This window comes from Triturus cristatus, chromosome 3_1, assembly GCF_964204655.1.
Source record: "Triturus cristatus chromosome 3_1, aTriCri1.1, whole genome shotgun sequence".
Lineage (NCBI taxonomy): Eukaryota > Metazoa > Chordata > Amphibia > Caudata > Salamandridae > Triturus > Triturus cristatus.
Window position 1 is genome coordinate 856,444,701 of NC_140583.1, and position 24,272 is coordinate 856,468,972.

The window sequence follows — 24,272 nt, forward strand, 5'->3', positions numbered from 1 at the left end:
TTTAAGCTACAAATCACCTACTGTAACATGTTGTAGAAGCTCGTTCTTAAAATCATAGGTCTGCATTACCTAATCCCGAACATAACAACAACTTTATAATTACTTTTCCTAAAATCAAAATTACATTGTACACCTACCTCCCACGTGAGTGAAAGACGACTTACAGCAACATTACTAAGACCCATGATGATTGCAAAAAAAGAGTTGAGATTTTTATATTCTTTGCAGCTGAAAAACACAATATTTTATAAAGGTAAACAGCCATCTTAAGTCTAATCATAAATATATTTTCAGTACGCTAGCTCTTGACATTACAAATATCTAATAAACATTTTAAATGATTTTTCAATATGCTCAGAAACAGCTATTGCACCTTCTTAGAATTTCATATTAAATTAACTATACAGCAAATTCAGATCAGACAAATAATTTAGCTTTTTACCAGGAGCGGTTCAAATTAATTTATTATTTTTTCATACATTTTCATGATAACCATATTAACATTGAGGGGCCGAATCCGATTTCGGTCGGAAGGGCTCCGACCAATGGTCGGAGCCCTTTCGACTGATTCGGATCATGTCGGGCCGATTCCTTTCCGACCGAGCCATTCCGATGGGCTCGGTCGGAAAGGAATCCGACACGGATTTCTGGATTGCGGACGACAGGCTCGGAGAGCCCGTCCGCCGTCCGGAAATCTCCCAGTACTCCCCCGGCCGCCTCCTTGCGACCGAGGGAGTACAAGGGCAGTTTTTCACTGCCTTTTCGTGCCGGTTTTTCCGGCACGAAAAGGCAGTCGGAAACTGTCTTTGGGGGCCCCTAGTTGGGCCCCCATGGGTACAAGGCTGCCGAATGGCAGCCTGGGGGCACCTATGGTGCCTCTCTGTGGATCCCTGCACCCGGTGGCAGGCACCTTGGTGTGCCGCCCACAGGGTGCAGGGATGAACTGCACCCCTGCTTTCAAGGATGCAGGCATGCATTCCGCTCGGAATGCATGCCTGCATTGACTTGTATACGAGTGCGACCGAACCCTGTTCGGTCGCATAGTACTAGCAGGGCCGTAATCGACGACAGCAAGTCGGTCGGTTACGGCTCCTGACCGATGTCGGACGGACCTGAGTCCTGACCCCTGAGTGTCAATTCTCAAATGTACCTTATTTGTCTAAATTAACCATCTTTATCAAATTAATTTAGGAGGAACTTCTTCAGAGCACATTAATTAACTTGTAGGTCAAATAGGGCATGCTTCTCCTATTTTACTTATCACCTAAGCCAATTGTTATTCAGATCCCTACACGTATTAACTACATTCTCCAATTTGTGATTCTTCTTTTTCATGGCCAGAACAGCAGTATAGTGGACATGGTCTGCAGACTTTAACCCAATGGTTCCAGAATATCACTATCAAAATATTGTCTGACAGAAATACCTTGTTCTAAATATTGTTTACAAACATATTGCCACAATTGGAGTTAATAATAAACAATCTTTACCCAATGGACAATATTTTCATAAGTGATTTTAGGATACAATATGTCTGTCGGTCAATATTTTTGCTAACTATACTGCAACAAACAACCAGAAGGAGAAAGGCAGACAGGATGAGAAGAAGAAAGATAAGAAAACACTGATAATAAGAGGGCAGAGCTGAAAAAGAACCTGAAAGAGTGAGATAAAGGGTGGTGGAAAAAAGAGGCATGAATTAAAGCAAGCAACTTTGGCATTCAGCAACCCTGGCATTCAACAGCACTGGTGATGAGCTCCCTAAGAAATCTGAGGAAGCACAAGGGGCCCAATTCACAGAACAAACTTAAGACAAAATCCTAAACTTAGTATCATTTTGGTATTCACAGAATGAACTTACTACTTTTGCGATTCACAGAATAAACTTACTACTTTTGCTATTCACAGAATGGATTTAAGACTACTAACTTTACGTCCGCACTCGGGCCGGAGCTTCCGGTCCGGAGGCGGGGCTTCCGGGCCGAAGGTGGAGCTTCCGGCCCGGAGGTGGGGATTCCGGCCAGTGGCAGAGATTTAAAATCTCCACCTCTGGGCCGGAAGCTCCGCCTCCGGGCCGGAATTTCCGGCCCGAGTGCGGACGTAAAGTTAGTAGTCGTAAATCCATTCTGTGAATAGCAAAAGTAGTAAGTTTATTCTGTGAATCGCAAAAGTAGTAAGTTCATTCTGTGAATACCAGAAGTAGTAAATGCATTCTGTAAATACTAAAATGGGTACTAAGTTTAGGATTTTGTCTTAAGTTTGTGCTGTGAATCGGGCCCCAGGTGTATATCTATGTCTTTCAAATTAGTTGGAATGGTATGAGGTTCACTACTCTTCCTTCAACCTTTCTGTTCTATCGATCATATATTATGGGGCCATACTTTAATGCTTTTGTTTCCCTGCGTTTAATTAATACCACCACTGCAGCACACATAGAAGGTGCAATTCGCCATTATTGATTGTTTATGTGCAGGAAGGCATCCCTGTAGCACAGGCACCCTTGCAGCATGGCGGCACGTGCCTGCCCAAGCACTAGGCAGCTTTTTTTGCACCAGCGATAGGGGAAATACAGGGGTGCGTTGTATTCTCGTGCGTACAGCGCATCCCTGCGAAAAAATGTAGGAGCGCGGCGCTGCCAAATTTGGCGCAGCTCAATGCTCCAACATTTACTTGTGAATAAGTATTTTAGGCAATACTGTAATAGTACGCCAGGAATGCCACGTCAGGCATTAGCTTCCAGGTACCTGTCATATGACTTCTTTTAAGGCTGCTCAATCCATCCTTCTGAATTGTACGTAGCAAACAATCGAGCACAGTGGAAAGTGCATCCAAATGTGGAAATGAAATTAAATGAAATGATGAAATGAAATGAAAAGACCATTTATTAAGCGCGATAGCTACCCTTAGGCGTCCAAGCGCTGCAGACCACACGTGCAGGGATACAGTTAGGAACTATACAGGTTTATTGAAGAGCAGAGTTTTAAAAAGCTTACGGAATGGGAGCAGATTGGGCTCAGACCGCAAGTGGAGGGGGAGAGAGTTCCAGAGTTTGGCCGCGTTATAAGCAAAGGAGCGGCCACCACATCTAGTTCTTTTTATCCTGGGTACTATGGCGAGGAGGGAAGATGCTGATCTAAGCTGTCTGTTTGGGTGGTAGAGGGTAATCAGCGATTGGTTGATAGCAGGGCCTGTCTTCCAGAAGGCCCTGTGGGCAATGCACAGGGCCTTAAATTCAATTCTCTCCCGAACTGGGAGCCAATGGAGGTTCTTCAAACTAGGATTGATTGGGAGTCGACGGGGGATCTGAAGGAGTGTTTGGGCTGTGCAATTTTGGATGACCTGGAGCTTGCACAAAGTGGACTGATGTGCCCCTAGATAGAGGGCATTCCCAAAGTCCAGGCGTGATAGAATGAGACCCTGGACCATAATCTGTCTCGCCTGGAATGGAAGTAGAGGAAGAATTTTCCGAAGTAGCCTCAGTAGACCATAGCAGGTGGCTGCAAGTTTAGCTGCTTGGTGGTTAAAGTTGAGGGAGTTATCGAGCCAGATGCCCAAGCTTTTGATTGTGTCCTTTGGGGCTGGGGCAGGACCGAGGCAGGTGGGCCACAGTGAGTTCATAATGAGCTTGGGGGTATTACCTAAGAACATGAGCTCAGTTTTGTCTCCGTTCAACTTTAGACAGGAGAGTGTCATCCATTTGACCACCTCCTCCAGGCATCCACTCAGGTTGTTATAGGCGGTGTTTGGCTGGTTAAGGGCCACCACTAGCTGAGTGTCGTCGGCATAAGTGATGATTTTTATGCCAAAGGGACGGACAATCCCAGCTAGGGGGCTCATATATATGTTAAATAGCGTGGGGCTCAAGGAAGAGCCCTGAGGCACACCGCAACTGAGTGGCTTGCTGGGGGAGGTGATTTCGCCCTCAAAAACCTGGAAAGAGCAGTCCGCCAGGAAGGATTTAAACCAGGTGATGCCATTTTCTGAAACTCCTAAGTTGGTAAGTCAGTGTATTATTATGTCGTGATTTACAGTGTCAAATGCGGCACTTAAGTCAAGGAGGATGATTGCTGCAGAGCCTCCTTGATCAAGGATGTTCCTGGCCTCTTCAGTTACTGCGACATATGACATTTTTTGTGTGTGTGTTTTTTCCTCTGTGGAGAAAATATTTTTTTCCTATGGAGAAATCCCTTTTTCTACAATACCAACATCTCTGGGATGAGCCGTACCCTTCCTTGGCTGGAGTAACTTTCTAACCATTTCTAGGGTGGGAAAGGGTCTAATTTCAGCTTGCGAATGCCCATAAATACATGCATGTTTATGGCATTCACAAACCGATAAAACCACAACACCTTGTAAAACCCTCTTCCCACCCATTGCGTATGATTTATTATTGCACATTTCTCTGCACTTGTAGTGGAGATATCCACAGCAGTAAATACATTTACACATGCCAATAATGCTTTTGTGAAGTCCTGACAGGTTTAAATGAGGTATTTGTGATCGTAAACATATATTTATGGTCGAAAATACTTTGCAATAGGGCCCTTTGAGCACATGAACGTCAATGCAGCAAAAGGCCAGGGGTAGCGGAAATGACATCACACCCCATTTGAACTATACATTCACTCACACACATGCATGCTTACACATTAACACACAATCACTCATTCACACTCTCTCACATTAACACACACTCACGTGCACGCATACACACAACACATATTTAAAAGCATGATTTACTTACTTCACTTGCCAGGGAGGGTTATATTCTAGCTAATTGTAGTCCATTTTTATTAAACTAATAGTGAATAATAAATGATTACCCAACATAACATTTCCTATAAAAGATCAAAACAGACGGATACTAATCTGGCTTGGCATGGTTCAGTTCGTCTGGTGTAGCAAATCTCAGGTTCCTAAAATTGCAAACATTTTTCATTAAAAAAATCTGAAAATCCATAATATCTGCAATCTCAAATGTATAGTCTTCCCAAATTGGTTTGTTGATACCCCTGACAATTTTTTAAAGGTTTATTGAACATGCAGCGTTCATACTTACTGAGCCGCAATTTTAATAAACTTCTTTATAAGCTGAACCCGCTTGCTGAGTTGAAGGCAAAGACAAATCTCTGTGACCACCCAGAACTGAATTTCATTAAATCTTCGCAGAAAAAGGTCCAAATTTCCAGTTGTCTTTTTGAAATTGTGCCGCCCAAATGTGTAGTATGTCAGTTCCAGCTGGAAAAATAGAGAACATGCTGACGTCATTATTCCGGGAGTTGTAATGACTTTTCATAACTAGGATGAAAGCAACCTTGTAGAAATTATAAATTGAATTTGATCTCTGGAAGCATGCCACTATATTTAAATTGTGGTTACTTTATAAGATCATATATACAAGTCAAACAGTCACCTGTGTATTTCCTAAAGACACGGAACATATGCTTATGACAAATCAGTTTATTGTTGACATTGCATCAAGACAGTCTTGTTTGGTTACATCAGAACTGAGAGAGGGTTGATTTTATATCATAGGGTGCCCCAGGCCCGTTCTGTCCACATCTGAGGTATGAGACCCTTGTCCTTGCCCTGCCAGCCTAATTTGTAGGCCGTGTTAAATTGACCAGAGGGTCCTGCGTTACTATATAACAAATAACCTGGGACATCCTTACCACTCAGCCAGCATAAAACCCATGTGTAGGCCCTTCTGTTCAATATGTAGGCCTCTTTGTTAAATTGACCATAATTCTGCCATTTTCCTGTATAACAGGCTAAGGGCAGGTCTGATCCAAATCATATCTTTGATAAAGTAACAGGGCCCCTGCTAACCTGATACAAAGCCCAGGCAGGGAATAAGCTAATAGGAAAAAGAAAAAAACACCGGGCACAGTGTATATAACTGGTAGATCAAATGTCAACTCCACTTATAACACGATTACTAATGGCTAAACAGTGTAAATACATACATATATAAGGAAGAAAATGTAAGTGGAAAGCAAACTAATGAAGAAAATACTGTAAATTATTTTTATACTTTTTTTATTTCAATATATAAAAATATTTATATTGCTTTCATATTTTTTAATAAATTAATATATCTTTGAACATATACAATTGTGATAATCAATAAATAGTCATATATCAATATACATATAAATGATAATCCTGATAAATCTTAATGTAGATAATACACTTATGTAGCTCCTATTTTTTCATCCTATAGATTTAATTACGATGATAAATGCTAAACATATCAAAAGAGCAATTTATACATATAAAAACATGATTAATTCTCAAGAGGCGGTTGGTAGACACAACGCGTTTCGGCTAAGCCTTCGTCAGGGACCCGCTCAAGGTTGTATACTCTGGTGTCTTTAGATGTAATCGTTATCAGTTCGAACCAGGTGCATAGATTTCAGTCGTATGTCCAAATTGTCTGTTTAAGCTCTAATCTTTGATCAATAGCATAAGTCAATTAAATGATGATCAGTGATTCTCTCCGTACTTGTTTTAGAGTGTTGTTCAATAATAGCGCCAATTACTGAAACTGCTAGATTGCAACTTGGAGTATGACTATTAAAATGTTAGAAGGTCATGATTTCTTCCCATTCCTCGCATAGTGTAAGGCATCAATGGCTCCTATTGAATGGTATAAACAGGTTTTATAATGAAATTCTGAAGTTTCTTGTCCCGTGAAAATAGAGCCCTGTATTTACGCTGATTATGCGCTCTCACTGAAATCGACTACCATCTTTTATTCGGCCATCTTGGTCCTCTTCTGTATGTCGATTTGATATAACACACGCCTGCATTTGCGTTGGTTACGCGTTCTCACTAGAATCGGAGTCACTTTGCCACTGGATTCAAGCAAGCCTGGCTGAAGACGGCTGAAATGCCAGAAACCGGTCCTAGGAAAGGTGTTTCCGGTCCAGGGAAGACATGGCTTGGCAGTTCGGGCTGGACTGTTCCCATGAGGCACAGGGTCAGACTGATTTGCATATGGCCATGTCTGAACTGGGGTGGCAGAGTGGGCTAAAGAACGGTGATGGATTAAACCCAGATCAGTTGACTGGGGGTGAGTGCTTGCAATGTTCAACATTCCGTCAATCATATCCAGCTCCTCTCTCTGTGAGGCCTCCTGCTCCAAACTAAGAGCCCCCACCCTATTTCTGTGCGAAGTTCACTGTCTCAAGGTTCAACATCCCCCTGTTCTTTTGACATACAGCAGACTGCATCCTGGGCTGGTACATACTTTTAGGGAAGTTGCCACCGCAGATGTGTCAAGCTAAGAAACACAGGACGTGGAGATTTATATATGTATATACAGAATCCCTTTACAATACACATTTTTCTGCTTGCTCATCCAAATTACGGCAAGCGCCTTGCCTGAGATATGAACTTTCACCTAGCTCACGTACCACAGTTACTGGAAAGGGCGTCACCATGTATGGTAAAATATTAGAACCGTACCGTAAGTCACGAGGTAGACATGGCGTGAGATGACGATACCATAGGCACTTCTAAGCGCCTTAAAGAGTATAAGAAGGGAGACCACAGAGACATCTTTGGACTACCCCACCCGCCTGTTAGTAGATGGCAGGCGGGTGTGGGTGGTTCCCAAGAGCTCTTGTTTTTTGTTTTTAAGATACAATTGAACTTGCCAATATATTTGCTGTATATGCTATGTATGCTATTTTGCTATGCTATGCTATTTTGTTCCTAAATTGGTGTTTTCTTATTGAGCATTTCATACTTATATCACATTTGCAAAGTTGCTTTCTTTTAGGTTTTAGGTAGGTACGTGAGTATTCTCAGTATTTTGGATCAAGTGTGTTTTGCATTCTGAGAACGTTTACCTTGATTTAACTTATGTTTTTCATAATGCATTTATAAACGTGTCTTTGAGGTTTAGTCTCTCTCTCTCAGACAGTACAATAGTTTTAATACAGAAATGCCATCTTATCCATGTGACTATCTGGATTCTGTATTTTATATTTTTATGCCTTTGTCTTGCAGTTTTTGAAGTTGCACATTCTTAATTAAATTGCTAAAACTCTCAGTATCAGTTTCCATGGCTCACATGTCTGTTTCCTTCATTTTTAGAGCAAGCGTTCCCAGACACCCTGGCTCAAATTAAGGTGCCCCTTTTGTCCCTAACTCACTCCCTCGATCACTCCTTGAAGGCTCCAAGAGCTCTGTGCTCAGCCCCCTGCCCTCTTGACACTCAAATAAAGCTCCCTCCAACAGAACAGCCAAAGCAGCCAACACATTTTTCATCTCACCAAAGGACTTTTTCAAAGTTGCATAAAATAACATCAAATTATACATTTACGCAATTCACAAAATAAATAGCACAGAAATTACACCAAGCCCATGGGTGGTAAACAATACAAACTCCAGAGAAAGGACTCCTGTTGATATTGTGAAGATTATACCAAAGTGAAACAAATTGGTTTAAAACAAAAAGTAGAAACGTCAAAAGAAAAACAATAGAAAAATAAGCTGAGCAGCGTCCCTGGGGAAGCCATTTTACATGTGCAAGGAAGGTGACTCCATACGGATGAAGCAGGTGAATAATTGTACTGCTCTCACTGGTGCTAATCATTCTATCCCCAGTTTCGATTCACGGACTCCTCACTCTGCTATGTATCACCACATAGGACCACTTTGAAGTGCACAACTATAGTGAACCTGGGAACAAAGAAAGAGAAGCTTGTAGCCGAATGCTAATCAGGTCTCTATCTTGGAAATATGCAAAAACACACCTGGGACTTAAATAGTCTCAAAAGAGCTCTCATACGCCACTTTGCTATAAAGGCAAATGAAGATACTGATGTGCCTTATGCTATTACAATACAGCGAAACCCTGAATTCCTCTATACAGTGCTTTGCGGGTCACAACCATTTCATTTGGAGCACTTATCGATCCTGAAATCAGTTTATGTCTCCTAACAGAAGAATAAGATGCCTTCCCTTCTGTGCATGTTCAAAGAAGGTTATTTCCTAGACTTGGGCCAGAAAGCTCTTCAATATACCCCTTGGAACAGTGAGGTACTGTAAGAAATTGCGAGTATTATTTGATAAGGGTGAGTACCCACCTCAGACAATAATCACAAACCTTATCGGGGTGAGCCAGTAAAGTCAATAAATTAACCTGAGTTCAACCCCCTAGCAGCTATGGCACAGAGGAGACAGGCTTAACTTAGAGGCAATGTGTAAAGGATTTATGTGGAACTCAAACAGTAATAAAGTCAAAACATATCACAATAAAAATTCCAAACCCATTTAGAAAATATGGAAACCTTTTTTAAATAAATGACATCAAAATGCCAAAAATGTAATAGCAGGAACAAAAGTTATGATTTTTTAAAGTTTAGCTGTCAAAATTGTGCCGAAAATTGCTGAGCGCCAACCGCGGCCATCTGGTTGCGCTTGACCAGTACTAGAGTGAAAGTTGACCACAATGGGGCAGGGGTTGGACACAGAAAGCATTTTTACTGGCTGAAGGTGTTACCTTTGTACTTAAAAAATGTTTTTGGAAGTTGAAAGTCTTCAACATGTTTCGGCAGCAGGCAGTAGCTGAAGATAGATTGCTGGTGCCAAATTCCGGCATTGAAGTCTCAGTGAAGTCTCAGTTTAGGCAGGAAAACTTTTGAGCAGGAAAGGTGCTGAGTTCAAACCCCAGGAGCCCTCAACATTTATCTGATAACTTTGGTGACTTCATGCAGGGGAGCTCTCGATGATCATACTTTTTTGGAGCTCGTATTTCTTCAGTGGGGTAAGGATAAGGTGAAGTTGGTTTAACTTTGTCTGATTCCAGCACCGAAGTCTCATTCCAAGGGGCTTGCTGCTGTGGGGAAGAACATAGCAGTAGCTATGGGGTCCTTTGGCCCAGTGGTGATGCTTCTTTGTTGGACTAGTTTAGCAGGTTGGTTCTGGAACCCCACCAGTTCACAGAGCAGAGATCTGCACAAATGTTTCTAAGTCCCAGGTTAAGCACTGGGCAGGAGGAGTACACTTTAACACCAGCTAAAGGTCCAGGACCTTGGGGGCAGCACTTAGGGGTCAAGACTCACTCCAAAAGAGGTCAGCATCAGGGTTCAAGGCAGTTCCAGTTGGAACTGGTCAGCTGTGAATGCAGGAAAAAACCTCATGAAATTTGTTGTGTCACTGTAGCTCAAGCATAAAGACATCCTTATGAGCTTTGGAGTCACTTCTGGGGTCCTGAGTACAAGTAAAGCAGGTCCAGTGTTCTCAGGGCTTCAGATAGCAGGGCAGTATGCTTCTCAATCTTCCTAAGATCCAGCAGTGTTTTCCACATGGTACTGGGAATGCCAAATGTATGTCCAGTGCCAGCCTGTGTGTGGGGAAACTCCTGGCCACTTCTTAACTAATGTGGTAATAGTTCTACTTTTCCAACACATCCTGTGTGTTTTACTGTAATCAATGCCCCTTTCCCCTTAATCTAATATGGCAGAACCTTTCTTCCTCTGGTCAGAGCTATTTGTACCCACCCACAGGTGTGGCTATAAAGATTGGCAACCCCTTTGCTATGTTCACTCAAAACCAGTTCTTGGGCAGCTTCCCATCCTACTGGGAATGGTGCCAGCCTGACTACGAGGACAACAGAGGGGTCAGGCCATGGTGTGAGCTACATCTACCTGTGACAGGGTAGGCATCCTTTGAAGGTAATCAAGAAAGTCAGGGTCCTGGGCACAGCCAGCAGGCCATCCTATCAAGTGAAGAACACCTCCTCACACCCAAGACAAATTGTCCCAGACCTAGGAGCAATTTTCACCTGACTACAGTAGGACCATCTGCTGCCAGGTGACAGTTGACATATTACAGTAAGGCATTCAGAGACTTTAAGTAGGAAAAAGAAAACTCTTTCTTAATAGCTCCACAAAATTCGATTTTACATTTAAATTGAATTTTGAATAACTCTTAAAATGAGTCCCTGAATGATTTTTCTAGGTGCCACCAACCCGAAATTAGAACTAGTGAGGGTAATAATGTAATCCAGTGTGTTCCTGTGAAGGCAGCTAGCCTTTCTACAGAGAAAATAGCTTTTAGGCTTTTACACTGTAAGGACATGCGCTAACATTAAACATTTACATGTCCTACCTTTAAATACCCTGTACCTTGCCTTAAGGGCATTAGGCTTGCCTTAGGGATGACCTATTAGCATTTAAAATAAACGTTTAGGCATGTTAAAAGGGTGTATTTTGACAGGTTGAATTGGCAACCTTAAAAGTGCACTGCTAAGCTACAATGGTAGCTGGTTTCCGGGGTCACTGCATTGGGTGGCATAATAGAAGCTGCAGCCTACCAGTAACAATAAACTTACAGGTCATGGTCACACGCTGTACCATATACAAGGGACTTATAAACAAGTAAAATATGCCATTCGTGTGTAGAACAATTTCAACATGCTAAAAGGGGGTTTAACTGGAGTTATACAGAGTTATATGGTCAACAAAAATAGGATCAAGCAATAGGCAGTAACATCCAGGATGGATGACCTTGCAAAAAGGGAAACATTTCTCTCAATCTTTTAACACAACCCAATGGTTTTCTCATTGCTACATCATGTTTAGATGTGTGACCTTTTGTATGTCCTCTCTTCCTTTCCTGTTTGGATTACAGGACTGCTGTCAACTGTGAAGGTAAATTAGGAGTCATGTGTGGATGGAACAATATGCTGATGAGCATGCATGTAAGTGCACAACTTAGCAAGTATGACAACGTTTTTGTATCTAGCTCATTGCTTTTATCCTGATGCATTACCAGTGGTCAGGATCGTACTGTCAGGTCATATTATTTAGTGAAGCTTGGTGCAACACATGGCAATTATATGATGAAACTAATGGGACGTTTGCCATTGCAGTACACAAATAGACATCTGTGTGCATTTTGTAAAATGATATACACAGCTGATGTTCCCTATGGCATCAAAGAAAATAAACATTGCATAGAAGGGAAAAGAAGCCAGAAGCTACCACAGATGGCAAGAGTATGCTGGCAATGGAAATATGTGAACAGCTGGAGAAGTTGCTAAAGGAGGCTAGAACATTTCATACCTGTAGAGTCCTAATATCTATAACTTTTTCCCTATGGTGTGTTGGTTTCTTTCCTGCAACGTTTTGGAATCTTCTGGGCTTTTCGGTGGTAGGCTGCAGCTTGGTGCCCTGGGATGTCATTGGTGGAAGCACATATCACACAGGAGAGGGTGTGAAGATCTGTCCTGCCTGCTGTTCCCACTCTACCCATTTTTTTAGGCCAGCGTCAGTAAAGGACCAATAAAGACAGAGCGAGTCACATTTTATACATTTTGCAGTGGGCTTTATAAAATGTAACAGGCTTTTTTATAAAAGAGGTGATTTAAGAATTTCTTTTTGCAAAGCACAACATCGTAATACCCTGGTAGGTCTGTCTGTTGGACCTATGATTATGTAATAGTACTGTGAAATTCATCTATATTATAAGAAGTGATGTTAAAATGCAAACGTGAGATAAAAGAGAGAGACACATGTAATAAATAAGATGAAGCCAGTCCATACTTCATGTACGCAGCTGAAAAGGTCCCAGTCATGGATTGTCATCTGGTATGCTAAGTCCTTTGAGCTCATCATTTCGAAGCTTCCTATAGTGCCTGCCGAGGGTCCTTCCTGTTCTGCTAGTGGCGTCTACAAACAGAACAAAGGATAACGTGACTTGATCATACCGCAAACTGGGCAGCTCATTCATCTACATATGGACCAAGATGGACCAGTAAATATAGCAATAGAACAGTAATGTCATTGTGAAATGTTGACCATCTGAATGTAATGCATTGTTTAAATTAGCAGCAAGCACCAGTTTACGCAGAATGCATTTCATGTTGGAGGTTAAGGTTTGAACAATTCCCGTCCTCACTGTATAGACATGACATGAAAATTCGCGGTAATGCAGTATTTTAGCACTTAGAAACGGTGTATGAAAATAATTGGTCCCCAATAGCAGAATATTCAGCCGATGTTTGGATCAGTCTGCTAACAAGCATCTTCCAATATTCCCATTCATGAAGATTTATTTTCAGTATCAAGTTTTCTTTGACCTCTTTCCCCTCCTCCAATTAATAAATGTCGTATATTGCATATACTTTTACAGAAAGATGTCTATTCAAGAGGGGTATGATAACTATGCTACTGCCCTTATTTGCTATTCCTGTCTGACCTTATTGTTTTCCTGTTTGAGTGTCCATGGGAAGGCATGATGTTTGCTGACCAAGTTGCTGTATCTCTCCATGTTGTCTCAGTGGAGCAGACAACAGTTCTACAGCCCTACAGCCAACACAGAAGCGTTTAGTGAATGCATAATTTTCTTCTGCCAGCTCAGGCCTCTGCTAGAGAACAAATGATTGACAAGAACTGATACGGTTGCCTGGGAAACTATGCCTCCAGATATGTACGCAACAAGCTATCCCTGCTTGGGATGTCTGCATTGGGCTTTGATTAATGTACGTCCCACTAAGCTCTCTCTTTGGCCTAGTCTAGGAGCTGTCTGAAAACCAGACAGACCCTGCACAGGAAGTCAAACTTTTCTGTCCTAGAACACACATCCTTCTGACCATTTGGTGCCTCCTGTCCTGTCTCATATTTGGAAAAGGCCATGAAGAAACGCCTGTGACAGATTGGTTAGTGTTAAATATGTTGAACCCCACTTGAATTAGTTAATAACAAGCCCTTTAGGTACAGTTTATTACATTCATCTGTACTTCTGAAGAAGTGCTACAGTACCAGGCAGAATAAAACCATTAACGGTGTACTTTGTTACTGTTTCCTCTAGCCTAGGTTCTGGAGAAGCCATCCTGTTGTGCCACCAAGTAGCTGTCCGGCCCCGAGAGCAAGGGTCAGCTTATTACAACTTGCATGAAGAATGCATTGGGTGAAAGGGGCTCGGCCAATGTTAAAACCCTCTCTGAAATGTACTAAGCCCATTTAAAGACTCTGAAAAGGTTTTCCAAATCCTTAAATGGGTTTCGGAAACTAAAAAGAATCAGTATTTGGAAGGGGCATGTAAAGGCATTCTTTTCAAATCCTGATTCCTTTTGTATGTATTATTGTTTTTCAATATAAATCCTGTCACAAGACAGTCATTATTTACCATCAGCTCAAAGGAAGTGGTGACCAATTTGGAAACTGGAAGGGGCCCTGAAGGGGGCCCTTCCCCTTTGTGAACGTGGAAAATATTTTTTAGGAGTAGGCAGTGGTCCCTAGTAACTCTGCCTGCTCCTAAGAAATCTTTGCAGACGTTTTTATTTTATTTTTAAACACATCCTGTTTTCCTTTTAACAAAAATAAATCGCTTTATTAAAAGCAATAACAGACTTGGTGACCTGCTTAACTTAGGCCACCATGCATGTGACTGTAGCTAATCATAGCAGGTCACAAATCATTAATATTTATGATGTAGGTTGAATTTTGACCCACTATGATTTGATATTTTGTGAACTGACCTAATAATTAGAATGGTCGGTTCACAAAATACAAGTGTATTACATAACAATCGGAACGAAAATTGCTACCATTTTTACCAAATCGTATTTTATACATGACACCCATAGAGTCCAGGACTCACTCAAGCAGAGACCACTAGCACAGTCTGGCCCAGGTCCACTCGCCACAAATAAAGTGGTCACACCAGGAAATGGCCTGTTGCATCTTTTTGTGCCCTTCTAGTCGCACAAGGGCTCAGCCAACTGATCCTTGGAGCCCACTTCTCAGTCCAAGCACTTTAGGTGTTCACAAAGGTCACAGAGCGCAGGCCTACAGTGCACCATCCTGAACTTTGCACCATCCTCAGGGAAAATCAAGACTGCAGAACCTTTCAGGCCCTGGAGGAAGCTGGAGGCCCACCCAAATGAGCAGCCCTTTCTACCTAATCCACATCAAACTGGTTCTATGACCACCTTCCCTTAAACCATAATCCATAAAACAGTAATCCAACTCTCCATTCTAAACAAAGCAGAATACTCGACATTTGAATACCTTGGCACTACTCTTGACGCTATCATATCAAGCATTGAACTTGTCTCCCTTAAGGAAATTGTTCCTATTCACTGGTCCAACCACCATCTCATTCTGTTCAACATCAAGACCATTGTCAAACACCCCTCGGTCTTAACTTACAAACCTAAGCTATGGACCAGAAACCTTAAACAAATCCCTGCGAATGAACTCAAGTCAAAAATGTATGTACAACTTCAACAGCTCCCGCACTCCCAGAATGCAAATGAACTCACTACCCACTTCAACACGGCGATAACTGAAGTTCTCGACCAAGTTGTTCCACTCAAACTAAAACAGCAAAGAACAATCCAATCAAAATCTTGGTTTAACACAGAACTCAACAACGAAAGAAGGCAACTTAGACTAGCAGAAAGAACTTGGAGGCAAAACCCCACTTCTTCACGTATAACTCTCCTGAGGACGGCTAGGTTAGCTTATAAGAAGCACATCTTGAGAGAAAAAGCCTAATTTTTCTGTATCCAACTTGATCTGGCAAAAAATAGGCCCAGAGAACTCTTTAACATTGTCAAAAGATAAACCACAGCTGCAACACTTGAAATAACAGCCTCTAAGGAATGATGTGATGAAATTGCCAACTTCCTCACTGACAAAATCGCTAAAATTAATCAATCCTTCTTTCAAATCACTGTCCTTCATCTTGGGCAAATCTCTTTTAATGATGCCCCTCTCCCTACGACAACACAACCACCTGAGTCCTTCAACAAACTATCAACTCCTATTGGAATCGAGGTCAACCTTTGTAACTCCCAACTGGAAAATGAAGCCAACTGGTCAAATTTCAAACCCCTGACGGAACTCGAAGTCTTCAATTTCATAGCCAAATTCAAAATGACCTCACAGACCAAAGATCCCCTCCCGGCAAAACTAGTTCAGAACCAAAATCACATCATCACCCCATGTTGGACAAAAATCATTAATACCTCCCTTGCCTCAGGGTGTGTACCTGAGTCCCTTCAATTAGGGCAAATCCCACATATACTTAAAAACCCAAAGGCAGACCCTAATGACCCCAACAACCTCTGCCCTATCTCTAACCTCCTGTTCCTAGCGAAAACCATGGAGAAATGTGTTTTGCAGCAACTCAACGGACACATAGACGAATACAACCAACTTGACTCTTTCCAATCTGGTTTCAGGAAAGGCTGCAGCATAGAAACTGCCATGCTCAACATTGCCGGATGACATTCATCGTTCCCTAGAAAAATAAGATGCCTGCCTTCTCATCCTACTGGACCTCTCAGCCGCCTTTGATACAGTCAACCACTCTGCCTTACTAGAATCTCTGAAGACACGCTCTGGTTTCAATGGCACAGCCCTAAAATGGTTCTCGTCTTACCTCCAACATCGAACACAACAAATCAAAATTTGATTTTGCCTCTCTAATCCAACTCTGGTCTCTCTTGGTGTTCCACAGGGCTCAATTCTCTCCCCCTCTCTCTTCAACCTCTTCATGGAACCTCTTACAATCATCCTGAAACAAGCAGGCATCAACTATCACCTCTACGCAGAGGAGACATAACTCTATTACAAAATCAAATCTCACAGCGACATCCTTCATCTTAACATCACACTGAGTAAGATTCAATCCTGGTTCTACTCCAACCATCTAAAACTGAACCCCAACAAAACAGAAATCATTCTATTCTCCCCCAAAAGTAACCACCTCCCTATCCAAGGCTGGATCTCTGACCTCAAAGCCTAAATTGATCGCTCACTCAATCAGACTCGGCTAAATCCCTAGGCTTCATCCTGGACAAAGATCTATCACTGAAAGACCATATGAAGAACTCAGCCAAAGGCCCGTTCTGCACACTTAAACACCTCAGAAAAATCAGATCTTTCATCCCAACAGTTGATTTCAAATGGGTCGTTCAGTTACTGGTCCTCTCTAAACTGGACTACAGGAATGCTATACTTACCGGGACCCCGAAAACTCACCTCGCCCCCATCAGATCAGTACTTAACATGGCAGTCCGGCTTATTACAGACTGCAAACGATACGAACACATCATGGCTGCACTCAAGTCCCTAAACTGGCTTTCCATCGAAGGAAGGTGCATCAACAAGACGGCCTGCATCACTCACAAAGCACTGCACACACAGGCCCCTGTCTATTTAGACTACAAGCTCACACGAGCAGGAAGTTCCAGAACTTTGAGAAACTCAACCGCTCTTCTCCTCATACCTCTGAAATGAAAGAGTAAATCCACTCAGACTCGCTCTTTTTCATTTGAACCTGAATTTTTTTAGGCTCCTGTAATCTGTTCTTACCGCAGTTTACACGTTGGCCTTTTATTTCCTTGTGTCCTTCATGCCGCTGGTGTACTATATACTATAGCCTCAGTGGATAATCATAAATGCCAATTGACAATTTCCCACTTGGGGATTAGCCAATATATCATGTTTTAGGGTTTAGACCAAATACACTGAGGACTGGGCAGCAGTGCTGAGCAGAAGGGCCTCAATGTGCAGAGTTTAAAAAAACAGCAGTACCAGTCAGCAAAAAGAGAATGGCCATGCAAAAAGGCAAATTTTCTCACAGCACTCAAATAGGGATTAAGAGAAATATAAAAAATATACTTTTTTCCTTGCACACAGTTCACAAGGTGGAACCTGTTGAAGTTTGTGAAGGCAAATACAACACTGCAAGTTTTGTATATCAAAGGAAAAAATGCAGAATTATTATGTTATTTTGAGATGTTAAACTCAGATTGGGGCAATTATGAATGGCCTGTTAAATACTGTTAAATCCTGCAGTATCTGTATTTACCAGATACAGCCTTACAAGCCAAGATTTGGAGCACTCTGAATGAGCCCCATACTGTGGATATGGGGCAATTAGTTCTATCCCATCTGCCTCACTATCTCTTGCCTGCTAAAACTAAACACTGATTAGAATACAGGAAACATATCTTTCGAAATGTACACATTTATTTCAGGCATAAAAGCTACATTCCACAATTTATACACGTAAAGCTATATACAAATCCTACTTACCTTTTTGTAATTGTGTGCGCTGACTTTTACATTTATTAGACTTCATTTCAGTGTTATATACCTGTATCATGAGATTTCAACACAACAGGTCCCATTTGCACCAGCCTCTAAATATGATGATATTTTATCCATGAACTCAACAATATTATCATTATTGGAGCACTCCCTTACCCAAGAAGAAGTGATGGTAAAAAATGTACACACCCTTATTAAGACACACTATTCACTTCAAGTGCTGTGCAGGAGCATCAGTTGTGGCTATTCAAGTAAAATAAAAAATAATTTTATACCAAGGAATCAAACTGGTCTCGGGGGCAAGCAAAGAGACGTCCATTGATGCTCAGCGATGTAAACACGGACACTTCATTAGGTTTGAGGACCACTTTTTCTGCAAGGATGTAAGCAAGCAAACGTTCAGTACAAATACACTTTACAGGAATATAACCATAAACAATTATACATAGAAAATTTAGGGAAAATAAATACACAGAAAATTTCATTTTCCAAAAAGCAAAGTCATAGTGTATGTTTGTCTACTACAGGTTTTAAAAATCAACCAAATGTTTATTCTTTTGTATGATTTTGATTAAATCATAGGTTTTAATTAATTAATTAATGTACTTTGGTAATTGTTACCTCAAGGGGCTACATGTGGCACAACATCAATATGTATCCTGACCTCTAAAATGAATCAATTTCAAGAAGGCTCTGTGTCACAAATAGCATGTGACAAATATTATTTCCGAAATATCAATTACACCCAACTCATTGGGTGTGTATGTTCTATTATGAACTCCAAAGAATCAATATTTTTGTTGACAATACTTAGGGCACAATATTTATGTCACACAATAGTCTAACAAAAATATACCGGTACCAGAGGTCTAGGGGTGATGAAAGACATGATAATGGCGTCACTAATAAGATGGTAATAGGTATGTGATTATATGAACTATGAAAGAATGGAATTTTTAGCAATGATCTGTGTCCAAGCAAGTCCCAGGAGCGTTTTCTGTGGTGTTAGTTAGGTATAACATTTTGTATTAGTGTAGTATGAATGCAGAAGGTACAGTAGAGGGAGGTTTTAATCATTTTTGTGTAGGTGGGGTTGAATGCATGAGGTTGGTCAGGTTTGATGGGTGCAATATATGAACTGAACAAGGTTTGTTGTTTCAGTGTGATATAATGAATTTGTGAAATAATAAGAAAACAATAACTGTAAAAAAATTATTGTTTGTACTGATAAATAAAAAACTGTGTTGTTGCATACAATTCGGGCTCGGTATTATATTGCTTGATGTATGAAAAATTATTGAAGACCTATGAGCAATTTTGAAATTGGATGGGGAAGGCGGAATTAATTTTGTCTGTAGAGGTTGCTATCTGTAATCCAAAGGCATCCCTTTTGGGGAGTCCTATGTAGGTAGCATTTGCATAATCAACTCTTGAACCAATAATGTCTGCCATTGTTGTTTTTAGAGGCTCCTTAGAGCATTATGGTAACATATTTCTAGTTACAAGATACATTTAGACACCTGTAAATCTACTGTAAAGGTTATCAATCATTATGACAAGACATTTTGCTGATTTCTTGGAAACAGGAAGAGGACCTATTTCAGAGGGCCAGTATCAGTAGGCCCAGAGATCATAATTGTCATTCATGATTACTACTTCTAATTTTTTAGCATTTAATATTAGGCGATTATTTCTCATCAATCTGCACATAAAATGCATAGTATTTTGGAAGTCCTGTGAAGTAAAGGTGTTTTCATCTAAACAGAGCAGTAGTTGTAAATCAACTGCATAATTATATATCCGGCAAACTGTTACAGCCAACTCTCTTTTCGAGGGTCTGACATAGATATTAAACAAGTGGGTTGATAACTCCAAGGGAAGTAGCTTTGGGTGGGAGGGGGTGTTTGGGGTGTGACACCCAACAAATAAGTGCATTCTTGTCTTGGTAGTTGGGTCTGGTAGCCTTGAGTCGGGTTTGCTATATCTGTGTTAGTTTTTGGTCATGCTCCAAAAATAAAAGACAGAAAAGTGATCTTTGATGTAAAACAGGAGTGTGAGAGAGATAGAGATATAAATCATGTGATTAAATATCAAAATGTGAAACCAGATAACTGGAAAGAATACCTGCTTCCCTGCTTGTCCCAATTGTGGGATCCTAGGCAAACATTTTATTTCACAGATCCTCCTTTTCCATATGAGAACACTTTTAAATCCTCCATTTTCAGGATGTGCTCTGTACAAGCATCTCTTATATTTGATTTAATAGACTATAATATTTCTCCATCTAAGAATCTAGGCCACATTTAGGGTTTACATGACTACTGATTTGTATTTATTCCACTAATGGCATTGTCGCATTTAATGAATATCTGACTATGGAATGATATAACCTGATGTTCTTAGGTGAAACGCTTCTGCATGTTGAAGAAATAAACTGTTTTGAATTTTAAAGAGACTGTATCATGTTTTTATGTTAAGTTTGTTCCACAATATACATGCCAAACTTTTTCGTGGCTTGGCTCGTGTACTGAACCTTAGAGCCAAGTCAGACCCTTAGCTTGGCTCGGCTCTGGATTGGCTCCCCCTATTAAATCTTGCTAATATTGATCATAAAACAGTGGGCCCTATTATTGGCAGGTGTAAGTCAACAAGCGAGATGGGCTGCGCAGGATTTCCCATATCTGAATCAAGTTGGTCAGCGAACACTGTTAGACAACTATTTGCCACATATATCCCGGCACAGAGAAGAAAATCCCCTTCACCTTTCTAACACAGCAATTAGAGGGTCTTAATGGGGGCTACTCCTTTTCAGTTTTTAACCCTTGCTCCTTTGGCAAATCCAATTTTGTGCCCTACCTCCTCCTGGCATGGATAAGCATAGTAATGCCTATTCTTTTTTATTTCTTGGGCCAAAGCATTATAAAGAAACCATTGTGTGGCACATTTGCTTCATATTATCTCCTTCTTATGCATTGAAATGTCTGTTAATGATGCACAGTTGCAGTGGTCCTTCACCAAAATATTTGTGGTGTTGCCAATTTTGAATCTGCTTTATTCCAATATCTCAGTTATGCGAGCAGCTTTATTTTCCAAAATGTTAGAGGGCTACCTTATCAGGACTGGAAGCAATTTATTGGCTAAAGACCAGGGCATTGCAACTTAGTGGTGCATATGTGAAGAAGGGTGAGTGTCTGAAAACTGAAGATATTGCAGAGACTTAAAGGAAATAACTTTGAATTCTAGGTAAAGTGCAGAGGAAGGTGGTCAATTCAAGAAGAGAGTTAAAATAAGCATTAGACAAGTAAATAATAAGTAAAAGAATGAGGAGGATAGTGAGAAAGAATTATAATGTTATTTGGCCGCACTTCTGAAATGGTCTAGACCAATAATAAGTGATCGCGAGAACTAATGTTACTTCATGAAAGTTCTGAAAAAAGTTCTGAAAAGCTATTTTGAGATGTATTCAAAACGATTGATGAATTGCACATAATTTACTTTAAAATCACTGATCAACTGATGCCAAATTGAATACTGCCGTTTTGCTTGTCCATTTGAGTAGGATGCATAGTGCTTTCTTATCTCTGACATATTCAGGTGCACGCTTGTGCTTGCCATTACAAAGTGAGGATTCACAAATGACTGGCCTAGCATCTACAAGTTTACATTTCTTGGACCTTGATAAAGCTGTGCACCTGCTATCCGAGTTTCAATTTCTGTCACATATATTTTCATTATATATATATGTTTGAAGGAAACCTATGAAAAGTCATGGAATTTTGAGAGGGATTACCATTAGATGCTCATTAGCTGATGGAGGTGAAATGCTGCCACTTTGCATAGCGATATCGTAGTGTGAATGTTTTGCGGCATAAACTTGTACAGACTTTGAGTAGGCGTATAAGTAGTTTGTCTTATCTTCTGCACATCATAGTTGATAAGCATCTTATCTTGACCAGCACCTAAATCTACAATTTCTAAAACTCCTACTTTAAATGGTCACAGTTTTTTGGAATCTTGTGTCATGCCTTTTTGCCTGCTTGTTCCTATCTCCCCATCCCAAGTGCTCTGAGGTGGCTATTTAGATAACATCTTGTCGGGGATGACCGTCTTTTGCAAGGTATTTCACCACAGTTTTGCCTTCCTATGCAGAACCTGAAGAAGAAGTGGAGGGCAAGGGTTATAAGGATATGTTTGACCTCCTCTTTGGGCTACAGGAATATAACAAGCTCCAAAAGGAATTTTATATGCATTCCTAGCTGACCAGTTCCAACTAGACAAGTCCAGATCCCTCCTGCTGGCCTCTTCTGGAGTGAGTCTTGGCCCCCACGGTGCTGTCCAGCCTTGGCTGGTGTCATACTGTAATCCTTCTGAAGGTTCCTAAAACCTGAAATTTAGAAACCTTTTGGCAACTTTCTGCTCTTAGAAATGACGGTAGACCGAGAACAACCTGTCAAGCTAATCCAACAATGGTGCATCACTGCTGGGCCAAATATCCAGGTTGCTTCTGCACAATTGTTTTCCACTTCAGCAAATCCGGTTCAGCTGGACCTCGCAGAGAAAGTGTCTGGCCTAGTGAAGCCCTTTTTGGCTACATCCTGTAGCCCTGCCCCACTGGAAGAATCGAAGTACGAATGTAGAAATCTTTTCACTAGGCGGAGGCACAAAAAGTATCCAGCCGGCAAGGGACATCCTCTGGCCATAAAATTCAAATTTCTCCTACTGTGAGCTTTCCCATCAAAAGTCAATGGCCTTGCCCTGACCTTGTCCAGCAGCTATCTGATGACGTGGCGCCCTCTTCAGCCAGAGCCTGCTACCTTGCCCCGCTGAGGATTATTGACTTTCATTCCAAAGACTAAGGCCCTGATTACGAGTTTGGCAATCTTTCTTTGGGCAGCCAGCGCCCTCAGGACGACTGCCAAACTCATAGTCAGACCGCTCGCCGGATTACAAGCTTAATCTTGGCGGGAAGTCTGTGCAGTGGCAGACCCATGGCAGTGCCTTTCTAGGGCTCAAAGGAGAGCCTTAGAAAGGCACCGCTTTTGGAGCACCACAGCACATTTCTGTGCAGGAACAGGGGGTGCAGAAACACAGGGGGGGGCACACCATGTGCCACCTTGCATGCACCCCCATGCACAAAGGCGGCTGGAGACCCTGTAAGGGCCCCCTTTGTTTACATGAAAAGGAAATATAATATGCCGCAGCAGCACTGCCAGCATATTACTTCCTCTGACCGCTGTGCCACTGCCGCGGGATCCCGGATCCCAGGCAGTTGCATTGGTCTTGTGGCGGTCCTACCACTGTACTCGCAATATGGCAGTTGGACTGCCAGTGAGGTCCAATGGACCGCTGTAGTCGTAATTAGGCCTGTAGTCTAAAGGGAAAACTGTTCACTGGGATGAACCTGGACTCTGTATTTAACCCACACTGTATCACAGTTGGTCTTAACTTTAGACTTTGTCCCTTTCAAGAGCACCCAGGAGTTGTTGGTGCTTAACACCACTTGGCAGGGTGTTATTTTAACCTCAAAGTTTAAAAATTGATAACCTTGGTTCTACTGACTGGAGTTTTGCTGTTTTTGTGTCATTTTATTTATTAAAAGTTACTCTTGTGTGGTGTTTCCACTTTATTACTGTTTGAGTACTGTATAAATACTTCCCACTTTACTTCTAAGTTAAGCCTGGTGGCTTTGTGCCAAGCTACAAGAGGGTTACACACACGTTAATGTTAGTGACTTTGCGTTTCACCCTGACAAGGATTGTGATTATTACTTTAAGTGGGTTTTCACTCTCTCAAATAATACGCCAGTCTTAAAAATACAATAAAAGCAATTCCAAATGTAGTGGTGCTTTTGTGAAACTAGGAACCACATGTGTAATATCTTGGACACACAGTTAACTGCAGACATAGTGATGCAGTAAAGAATACAAGAAGCTGGAGGTTAGATGTTGACTGTGGAAGAGCAACTTAGCAACAAGACTGACAGGATGTGGTGAAGGATGCACTTTCTTCATGGCCTGCTACTCTGAAGCTCCTGTACTTGAATGTTTTCATGAGCAGATAAGGTTGGAGAGGTGCACAGAAGGTGAACAGCATCTGGACATAAACCCCACCTCTCTAGTGGGGTAGTAGGGTGAACACCTGAGTAAAGGTAAGGACTACATATTCCATACAGCCACAGGAATCTCACAA

At 41.4% G+C, this 24,272-nt stretch overlaps 1 protein-coding gene across 3 annotated transcripts in view; it reads right to left on the reverse strand.

The window, feature by feature from the left end:
* Nucleotides 1-24,272, reverse strand: part of RAPGEF4 (Rap guanine nucleotide exchange factor 4) — a 1,002,526-nt gene that overhangs the window by 111,243 nt on the left and 867,011 nt on the right. For all 3 annotated transcript variants that reach the window (XM_085645283.1, XM_085645282.1, XM_085645284.1), the window contains 4 exons: nt 18,359-18,456; nt 12,561-12,686; nt 5,060-5,238; nt 138-228 (listed from right to left, as the gene is read on the reverse strand). In XM_085645283.1, the coding sequence (XP_085501409.1) occupies nt 138-228; nt 5,060-5,238; nt 12,561-12,686; nt 18,359-18,456 (494 nt within the window). The remainder of the gene's footprint in view (nt 1-137; nt 229-5,059; nt 5,239-12,560; nt 12,687-18,358; nt 18,457-24,272) is intronic.